Raw genomic sequence first — 11,041 nt, forward strand, 5'->3', positions numbered from 1 at the left:
GACAAACAGGTTGAACCTTGCAAGGGGAATTTTCTTTTTTCATCTGCTTTTTTTGGTTTTGTTTTTGTTCTGCCCAGGGAAGTTTCCCCAGCCTGGCCTAACCTGTAGTGATCCATGCCATTTTACCCCCCAGGTCCCCTTGACCCTCATGCGACTGGGCAGCTCTGTGGTCTGCCTTCCAAGGGCCACAGCCTGTAGCAGCTCAGCTGCCGGGCGACACAAACCCACGTGCTGCCCCCTTTACACGATGCTGTCTAGTGTGGGAGCGAGTAGATCTCTTCATACGGTGGGGGAGAGAAGCAGGTGCAGTCTCCTTCTCCCAGATGTGACTCCTCTTGCCGGTGGTCATGGCTGCACCTGAGACAGGAGCAGGAAGCAGAGATGCATGGCAGCCCAACACCTGTGCCCAACACTCCGTGGCCACCCTGGGCCCCCGCCCCCTGCCCTCAGACACCATGTGGGGATAGCTGTAAGGGGACTCACCCCAATCCCCCATGTCATACCTGTGGCTTCCACCATCCAGAACCAGCGGGTAGTCCCCATCACCCACAAACGCAGCGTTGCCTTGAGGGTAAATGGTATAGTATTGAGGAGGACTCGGCACAGGGGCCATGACCCCCGCAGTGGGGAGGAGTCCGCACGGGCTTCCCACAGGCTGCAGGTACGGAGTGGTTGTTCCCAGGGGCTCCTGAGGCGCATAAGGAGGAGGGATGTACTGTACCACCGTGGCCCCGTGGAAGGTGATGGGCTGATTGATGCCAGTGAAGACGAATGACTGGCCTGCCGAAGGTGGCTCCGGGTCCAGGGCCCTCTCCTCACCGTCTTTGCACAGCTGGCAGGAAACCATCTTAAACTTGCACACGGCAATTAGCATGAATGTGACCCCAACCGACAACAGAATGGGTCCAAGAAGTTGGGTCCATTCGAAGTGGGAGACGCCTTGGTACTTGATCCAGCCCATGACGGTGAATGTGAGCCCCACCAGTCCCAAAAAGACGCCCGAGAAAAGCAGGGTGGCCCCTGCCTTGTCGTCGTCAGACACCTGGATGTCCGCGGTGCTGGGAGTGTAAGGGGTGACGGCAAACACATTGAGAGGGAAGTCATCCAGGCGGCTGCTTCCCAGCCCCGGCTCCATCACCCTGCACGCGCTCCAGTGCCGGCTCCTTGAGGGTATAGGGCTCTGAGAGCCCACGAGTCGCAGGTACAGACGAGTTGCAGAAGAACTTTGGGCTTCTGTGGTTAACAGAGTATAACATGCCCAGCGCTGGACTTTGTTTGGAGGAATAAAGGTCTGAGAAGTGAAGCCTGAAGTTGTCTGATAAATGGCCAGGAAGCAGTAGTCTCTGCTTTACAAGCCAGGGCTGAGCCATCTCTCCGATTCACTTCACTTGTTTGTGTGTTTAAACACTAACCTGACCAGATGCCTTGTCGCAGCCAGGGAAGGCTCGTCTCTAGCTCTGGTTTCGTACTAGCACAACCAGACTTGCAGAAAAGCCAGTGCCGCTGTTACCACTTGCTTGGGGACCTAACCTCCTTGGCCTGCTGGTCACCCCATGAGTAATAGAGGCAGGTCCCCTGATTTTTCAACTGTTTGTGTATTCCTAGCAACCTCAGGAATCCCTGGGTACAATGATGCCCATCTTCTTTCCTTTGCTATAGTAGAATGCCACAAATCAGATGCTTTGTAACGCAAATAAGTTCAACCTCTCACAGTCCCCAAAGCAAGGAAACCCAGCATGAAGGTTCTGGCACCTGTCCAGCATGCGATGAGGGTCTTCTTGCTGCATTGTAATGCAGCAGGGGCATCCCATGGTGAGACCCCGTGAGTGGGTCAGCTCGGGTCCCCTCCTCTTCTTATAACACCACTAAGGTTATGGGCCAGGTGGGGGTGGGACAGCCTCTTGACCTCCTCAAACCCTAATGGCTTCCCCAAGGCTCTGGCTCCAAATGTCAGTAACATACAATGTTTTAAAAAATATTTATTCACTTCTATTGGAAAGTGAGATGTACAGAGAAGAGGAGAGAGAGGAAGATCCTCCATCTGATGATTCACTCCCCACGTCACTGCTCTCTCACGTGGTGCAGGGTCCCAAGACACTAGGCCGTCCTTGACTGCCCTCCCAGGCCACAAGCAGGGGCCAGCTGGGAAGCAGGGCCACCGGGACTAGAACCGATGACCATATGGGATCCCAGCACGTGCAAGGCAAGGACTTTAGACCCTAGGGCACCATGCCAGGCCCCACTAGTACACAAATTTTGGCATTAAATTTTCAAGACATGACTTGAGAAGGGAACAGTCAAACCATTTTGCAATGCATAAACCTTAGGAACTCTTCTTGCAAAGCTCTGGGAACCTATTCCTTCCTGGTCAGCCTCTTTCTCTCCAAACTTGGGAGCAGTGATTTCAGCAGGTGGGAGAGGAAGGCTGGTTTGAGAAACCTGGCCACGTTCCACATCGCTGGCCGAGACTGACCTCACATCAGGTGGGACATGACGAGGCTGGGCCAGACTTCAAACCCTCTCTTAGTGGTAGCCTTGCAGTTCTTGGTATGAGTCATATAGACTTAACCCCCTGTTTCAAATACTGCAGGGTCACTGTTTGTTTGTTTTTTTTTTTAAAGATTTATTTTTATTGGAAAGGCAGATATACAGAGAGGAGAGACAGAGAGAAAGATCTTCCGTCCGATGATTCACTCCCCAGGTGAGCGCAACGGCTGGAGCTGAACCAATCCAAAGCCAGGAGCTTCTTCCAGGTCTCCCACACGGGTGCAGGGTCCCAAAGCTTTGGGCTGTCCTTGACTGCTTTCCCAGGCCACAGGCAGAGAGCTGGATGGGAAGCAGGGCTGCCAGGATTAGAACCTGTGCCCATATGGGATCCTGGGCATGCAAGGCAAGGACCTTAACCACTGCGCCATCACACCGGGTCCCCAGGGTCACTGTTTTTGCAGAGGGAAAAGCCAAGTTCCCAATTTAGGGCAATAATAGAAACAAAAGTTCAAAGTCACCCCTAAAATGGGTGCACGGTCCCAACGCTTTGGGTCATCCTTGACTGCTTTCCCAGGCCACAAGTAAGGAGCTGGATGGGAAGTGGAAAACCTGGGACATGAATGGGCACCCATATGGGATTCTAGCACACACAAAGAGAGGACTTAAGCCGATTAAGCTACCAACCTGGGCCTGGGATGTAATAATTTTTAAAAAGTAAGTTTGTAAACTGAACTCAACAACAAAATAGAAATATTATGCAACATAACTGAATGTAATTTATTCCTGATATGCAGGAATGGTTCAACGTACAAAAGTCATGATGGCACAGTTGCTTAAATTGTCACTTGTAGTGCCAGCGTTCCAAACCCAGGAGTCAATCTGAGTTCCAACGTCTCAGCTTTTGGATCCAGCTCCCTCGTGATATGCCTGGGAAAGCAGTGGAAGGTGGTGCACGTTGAAGAGACCCCATGGAAGTTTCTGGTTCCTGGCTTCACCCTGATCAGTTCTGGCTGTTGCAGACATTTAGAGAACAAGTCGGGAGAAGGAACATTTTTCTTTCTCTATTTTTATCATTTTGCCTTTTAAACAAATAAATAAATCTTAAAAAAAAAAACCCGAGTAATGCTTCCCATTAAAGGACAGACATGTATGTCCGTTTCAAGTGACACGGGCGGCGGGGGGGGGGGGGAAATTGCTAACATTTGCTGACATTTACTATGAGGCCAGACACAATTCTAGGCATTTAATACATGTGGTATGATTTCATCCTTTTAACAATCTGATGACTGCCAAGGAGCCTGTGCTGCTTATCAACCCGCCCTTCTACACACAGCTTTAACTCAATGTCAGCAAAACACACTGTTCCTTTGCCGGCTGGCTGCCAGTTAGGCCCTGCCAATAGGGGATGCAAGAAGGAGAGTGCAAGGTGGCAAGTGGAGGGGGGGGCGGGAAGAGAAGGCAGCTCCCACTTCCTGTTTTGTTTGCTGTGCATCGACATCACTCCAACTATAGCTTTTTACCCCAGAAGCTTGGGTCCAATGTTTCCACGCTCCTTTATCTTGCCTCTCAGCCAGCCTCACTGCGTACCTGCGCACAATCGGTACCACTCAGCGCATCTCAGGTGCTCTTTAGCCACGCCCCTGGGATATCAGCACTAGTTAAAGGGCATCCTCTACTCAAAGAGCCAGCTCCCAGCTCCAGGGATCCTTCTGCACGTGTCTGGGTTCAATGACTTTCCTTTATCCTTCAGTCCATCTTCAAGGAACAACATGCTTGTTCCTTGGAAATGGAACAACAATGTGTTTTTGCCTTTAATGCATTGTCCTACCTTAAATCATTTCTACTGAAATAAGCGATATGGTACCTTCTCCTTCACTGAATCCCAACTCATACATCTTCAGCTAGGGTTAGGAAACAGACCTACATAGATGGGATCCTGGAATGGGTGTGATCCTATTCTTAGCTCCTTGTCAATAACAAATGGAATGCAGGGGTCCGCAGTGTGTAGTGTCAGCTGTGGCAGGCTGTCAGGAAACAAGGGGAGCATGCATGCGACAAGAGCCAACTGCCTATCGGCAGCTCAGTCACATTGGATTCCTTCCATCCAGGAGGGGCAGTGCTATGTCCTCACTAGAATAAACACATGATTTGCTTTCCCTGACTTCCACACTTTGGCCACCACCACCGTCCCTGGACCTAAAGAAAGCCCCTACCCTGTGGTGTCAGGGACATGAGTCCACAGCAATGCAAGTGTGTGCCTTACGGGTCCCCAATTTACAATGTTAAGTGATCTAACTGCATACCCATCACCCCCAAACCAGCTCACCCCATAAAATGGTGGGACGGCTTACTAGCTGTAACACCAGTAAAGAGAAACCCCATAAGAGGGCTGTGTCCTGGTGTGTTTCTTAGGAAGACTCTGCGGATGGAAGTGTAGGGTGCAGAGAACGTGCGGTGCAGTGCAGGGGGACAGTCCAGGGCACACGGCCTAAGGGCAGTGAGAGCATGGTGAGGTGCAGGGGGACAGTCCAGGGCGCACGGCCTAAGGGCAGTGAGAGCATGGTGAGGTGCAGGGGGACAGTCCAGGGCGCACGGCCTAAGGGCAGTGAGAGCATGGTGAGGTGCGGGGGACAGTCCAGGGCTCACGGCCTAAGGGCAGTGAGAGCATGGTGAGGTGTAGGGGGACAGTCCAGGGCGCACGGCCTAAGGGCAGTGAGAGCATGGTGAGGTGCAGGGGGACAGTCCAGGGCGCACGGCCTAAGGGCAGTGAGAGCATGGTGAGGTGCAGGGGGACAGTCCAGGGCGCACGGCCTAAAGGAAGTGAGGGCAGCTGAGCGGCGCTAAGGAAGTCAGTCCGCAGTGCAGGACTGGAAGGCTTAGCTCACTGCTCAGAAGATTCTGAAATCTGGAACCACTCCTAAACCAGTCCCAGTGGAGGGTCTGCCAACCACTGTTCTACTCAAACCCCTGGAGATCAATGTTTTAGTGTCCCTTTGCAAATGAGATTGTGTAGTACGCGTCTCTCTGTGCCTTCTTTCACTCAGCATAATGTGACTGCAAATGACTGAATTACACAATACCACATTTCCTGCATCCATTCATCTGACAATGGACACCAAAGTTGACTTCACTTCTTGGCCATTGTCAACAGCATTACAGCCAACAAGGACATGCAGATGTCTCTTTGGCATACTGATTTCAATGCCTTTGGAAGCACATCACTGGTGGTACTGCTGAGTCATATGGCATGTCTAGCCTTTCAGAACTGTGCTGCTGTTTGCAATTAGTGGCTGTATTAATTCCCATTCCCACCATCCGTATGCGAGAGTTCTCCTTGACATTCTCAGTAGCATTGATTGCTTTAGCCTTCTGGATAGCAATCATTCAGTAGCATTGATTGCTTTAGGCTTTTGGGTGGCAATCATTTCTACTTGGAGCGAAGGGATATTTCAGTTTGGATTTTTCCGTAACAATTGGCAATGCTGAACATTGTTTTCATACACTTCTTGATGATTTGTATATCCTCACTTGAGAAATGTCTGTTCAGCTCATTTGCTAATTTTTAATTGTGTTTTCTATTGCATTGTTGGTGTTACTGAAATATTCCGAAAATCCCTTTTTGGATGACTAGTTCACAGCTGTTTCCTCCTTGTCTTTAGTCTGTCTCTTCTCCCTGTTGATCGCCTCCTTTGCGATGCAGAAGGTTTTAAATTGATGTAAATAGCATCGACCATGGTTTACTCTGTTGGCTGTGCTTCTGGGATCCTTTCTTACAAATCTGTGAGCAGATCAGCGTCCTGAAGAATTTCCTCTGCTTTATTCCAGCAACTGCATAGCTTTGGGTCGGATATCCAAATCTTTGATCAGTTTGGAGTCGGTTTTTTGCTATCACAGGAATAGTAGTCTAGTTTCTTTTGCATATTGATATTGAGTTTTCCCAACACCATTTATTCAACACAATCTTCTTTCTCAAATGTGTCTTCTTGCCGTCTCTGTCAAAACTCTGTCGGTTGGATATAGATTTGGTTTCAGGGTTCCCTGTTGTGAGCTTTGTGTCTGTTTTGACGCAGAGCCTTGCTCCTTTGTCTGCTCTAACTTTGTAGTACGTGTTGAAGTCAGGTATTATAATACCTCTAGTTTTGTTAAGGTTGTTTTGGCTGTTTGGGGGTCTTTCGTGGTTCTAGGCTAAGTTTAGGAATGGTTTTCTCTGTTTTGGTGAAGAATGACATTAGTATTTTGATAGAAGGTGTGATGAATCTATGATGATTTGGAACTATAGGGACAGCGTGACATTATTAACACTTTCAGCGCCTGAATACTGGTTGACTTTCCGGTCTTCCATATGCTCTTCAAGCTCTTTCATCAGTGTCATGCAATCCCCAATTTATAGGTCATTTACTTTGATTATTAAGTTGATTCATATTTTTGTAACTGTGGTGAATGAGATTCCTTTCTTGATTTCTTTCTCAGTAATTTCTTTATTGGTATAGAAAAAAGCTAGTGATTTTTTTTTTTGTATGTAGATTCGGTATCCTGCAATCTTACTGAATTCATATAGCTTTGAACAGAACTTGACCCTTTTTCCGATGGAATGTTTCTTCTTCAACCATAAAAATAATACTTGAATCCTGAGTTCAGAATAATCTGGTTTGTAATGTTCAAAGTTCTAACCTTTCAGCGTGTGCTTGTTGAAAGCACACCTATTTCTTTGTTTAACACTTGCTGCTGTTCAATTCCCCTCAACAAGACAGAAGGAGGCCAGATCTGCGGGGTGACTAGCTTGCGGAGTGCTGGAATCTGAGACCCCCTCCTCCTGGAGCTGTGCCTTGTCACAGGAGCAAACATGGGGATGACTTGATTGAGAGCCCTGGAGATAAAAGCTGCCCCGAGGGCTCCCCCACCCTGCTGCTCCTGCGCAACTGCAGTAGATATGGAACTAACCAATCAGGGACAAGATGCATTCCTTACCACGGAGCTGCAATAAACAAGAACAAGTCAACTGAAGCCATGCACTACCAGAAAGAGCTGAGGCAGATAAACGGATCATCCAGCAACTCAGCCTCGGTGGATTTCACAGCACACGGAAGACCATTCAAAAGGGTCATGTCTATGATCTCTGTGCCTTTATGTAAAGGTTAAAAGAAAAGAAAATTAAACCTCAGCCATCTGTCAGGTGTTCAAACATGGCTTCGGAGGACATTAAACCCTGTCGTTAATAAGCAGACACTTTGGTATGGCCTCCCGTTTTGAGCTAAGTTTTCCCACTGCATGTTGGAGGGCACACTCAGCTCCTGCTGAACATCCACAACGCTGACCTTGCAGCGCCAGCGGGCCGTGCCGTCTGTGCTGGACTGGCCATGGCTGATGCTCAGCGTGAACCTGCTTGCTTATTAACCCCGTGAACAATCACCCCCTGAAGCTCTTCCCTCGTGGAAGTGTACACCTCCCATCAAAATAAAATCAGGTTGAACTTTATGGTGCTTCAACTGTGTTTCTTAACTCCTGTCACCCTTCCCAAATACAATTTAGGGTTTTTTTTTTTAAGATTTATATATTTTTATTTTATTGGAAAATCAGACATACAGAGAGGAGGAGAGACAGAGAAGATCTTCCATCCGTTGATTTACACCCTAACTGCCACAATAGCCGTGGCTGAGCCGATCCGAAGCCAGGAGCCAGGAGCCTCTTCTGGGTCTCCCATACAGGTGGGTGCAGGGTCCCAAGGCTTTGCGTCATCCTCGACTGCTTTCCCAGGCCACAAACAAAGAGCTGAATGGGAAGTGTGGCCGCTGGGAACAGAATCAGTGCCCATATGGGATCCCAGCACGTGCAAGGCCCACCACACCAGGCCCATAACGATTTAGTTTTTAAATATTCTGACAAGAATGTCTGATGAAACTGATGCCATTGTAAATCAGAATGCCTCAAAAACAGTTGATATCAAGACACCAAATACATATCAAGCGTCTGGCTCAAAGACTTTTCCATATTGATGAACGCTATACCTTGAAAGGTGAGAATCCAGAGTACATAATTTTGTCAACATTGGTAGGGCTGTGGGGAAGCAGCCTCAAAGCTCACTACAGGGAATGTAACTTGGTACAATGTCTTGTGGAGAAGGAGCAGTTGGTAATATCTATTAAAATTTGAAATGCACAATTACAGAATGTATGAATATCTTCTAGGAATACCTTATGTACATATCCTATTTGCATGCATACTCTTTCAAACGCTCATGAGAAAACCATGCATAGATCTCAAGTTTTTCTTCACACAAGAATAAACTACACTATTACAGCATGCATGAACAAATCCTGATTTGTAACATCAAGGACCAAGAGTCATCGGTTTGAAAAGAGCCCCTACCGAGAGCAACATGGAGTCTGTCAAAATAAAAGCAAGAGCAAGCATCAAGTTTAGGGTGAAGCTTGGGTAGAAGAATGAAGAAATCATAGATATTATGAAATATACTGTGTAATGCCTGACGGAGCAGTTTACAGAAGCAGAACTCAGTTTAAGAAGAAATGAAGCAGGCCTGGCGCCGTGGCCTAGTGGCTAACATCCTCACCTTGAATGCGCCAGGATCCCGTATGGGCACAGGTTCTAATCCGGGCAGCCCCGCTTCCCATCCAGCTCCCTGCTTGTGGCCTGGGAAAGCAGTTGAGGACGGCCCAAAGCTTTGGGACTCCGCACCCGTATGGGAGACTTGAAGGAAGTTCCTGGTTCCTGGTTTCATGTCGGCACAGTGCCAGGCATTGTGGTCACTTGGTGAGTGAATCAATGGACAGAAGATCTTCCTCTCTGTATCTCCTCCTCTCTGTATATCTGACTTTGTAATGAAAATAAAATTAATCTTTTTTTTAAAATGTAGGGTTTTTTTTTTAATTTATCTGTAAAATAGACTTACAGATGCATGAAAGAACTGACCAGACAAATGCCACCAGCACTGTGTGTGCAGGCTGTTGCAGGTGACAGACTGAACCAGACTCCATACTGGCTGGCATACAGGTTTGGGGTCACCTCCATGACTTCCGACAGAGTCCCGCAGCTGAGCCAGACCAGGCAGACAGATGGGGCTGCAAGTTGCTTGCAAGCTCAGTGCAGCTGTGCATCCCAGATGTCTCCCTCGCATGGACGGCTGGGAGCTCTGCTGAAGCCGGGGCCAGAGCCACGCGTGTGTTTGCAAGGAGGATCTCTCAGAGTGGCTTCAACAAGATGTGTGCCCTAGAGCAAGCAATCCAGGAAGCTGCAAGGAGCCCCTCCTAGGGCCTCATTGGAAAGTCTCAGGGTTTCACTTTCATTCCACAGCTCAAGCAAGCCCCTAAGCCAAGAAAGATACAAAGGGAAGGAATTCTCTGTGGAGCAAAGGCCAGGTCGCCTTGCAGGTAAGCACAGGGGAAGGGAGGTCTCAGTGCCTCTCTCTTTGAAAAGGACATTTTCCTATCGAGGGAAGTTTACTTTTCACTTCATTCTCACACTGCTGGAGTTCACCCGTGCAGACGCTCAAGCACATGCCAAGATTTCGGACTGACCATGTTTACGCAGCTCATTCACTTGCGGGTTGGTTTGTAACCTCACCCTTCTCTGCTGGCGGGCTCTCCGCGGGCCCCGGGGACAGCACTGTGTCACAATCAGCAGTCATGTTGGCTTCTGAGTCTTCCCAGTTTCTTGCCAGTTTCCACCACTTTGCAGCCTTACACATCAAACTTCCTGTTTTTAACCACCAATCTGCATTCTTGGTTGAAAACTGTCATTTTAAAATGATTATACTTCAAAGAGATGAGTGAAGGATGACAGTGGAACCATAAAAACACACTTTCCAGGGGTTATCAGAGAACTACGGTGAAAAGCGAAACTGAGCATGACCATGTATTTCTGAGAAAAACATTTGATTGGACGCATTGTGGTGTGAATTGAATTGCTTTGTGGAAGAGAGAGTTCTAAATGTCTTTCAGAGAAGTTTGGGAGGGTGCCAACATTGGGGTAGGCCCACAGAGCAACCACCTGTGGTGCTGGCATTCCGTAGGGGTGCCAGTTCCTGTCCCAGCTGCTCCACTTCCATCCAGCTCCCTGCTAATGAGCTGGGAAAGCAGCAGAGGACTGTCCAAGTGCTTGGGACCCTGCGTTCATGTGAGCAACCTAAAAGGACCTCCTGGCTCCTGGCTCTGGCCATTGTAACCATCTGGGGAGTTTGCCAATGGATGGAAAAACCTTTCTCTTTCCCTCTTTCTCTCCCTCTCCCTGTAACTCTGCCTTTCAAAGAAATAAATCTTCAGAGAAAAAAAAAAACACCTTGGTATTCATGTATTTTAACAATCTCTCCGCTCAGGCAGAGCTGCGAGTCGCCTGCTTCCACGGCAACGTCACAAGTTTCCCTTTGGTTTTCTATTGGTGAAATTCACCAGGTTTTCTGATGACAGCATGAGAACCTTATGTAGTGTGTGTCTTGGCCCATTTTCTGTTGTCGTAAGAGCATGCTTGAGACAGGGTTATTTGTACTTAAAAAAAAAAAATTTTTTTTTTTTTTTAATTTGAAAGTCAGATTTACAGAGAC

General features: G+C 48.2%; 1 protein-coding gene across 1 annotated transcript; it reads right to left on the reverse strand.

Annotated features, from left to right (window-relative positions):
* Nucleotides 1-254: 254 nt before the first annotated feature.
* TMEM174 (transmembrane protein 174) lies at nucleotides 255-1,135 on the reverse strand. The gene is made up of 2 exons (XM_040985875.1): nucleotides 504-1,135; nucleotides 255-357 (listed from the first exon to the last, which is right to left on the reverse strand). Exons 1-2 carry the CDS (start codon nucleotides 1,133-1,135, stop codon nucleotides 255-257), a joined length of 735 nt encoding a protein of 244 aa, XP_040841809.1.
* Nucleotides 1,136-11,041: the final 9,906 nt, after the last annotated feature.

This window comes from Ochotona curzoniae, unplaced genomic scaffold (genome assembly GCF_017591425.1).
Source record: "Ochotona curzoniae isolate NIBS_2020 unplaced genomic scaffold, NIBS_Ocur_1.0 contig_4501, whole genome shotgun sequence".
In the NCBI taxonomy this organism is placed as follows: Eukaryota; Metazoa; Chordata; class Mammalia; order Lagomorpha; family Ochotonidae; genus Ochotona; species Ochotona curzoniae.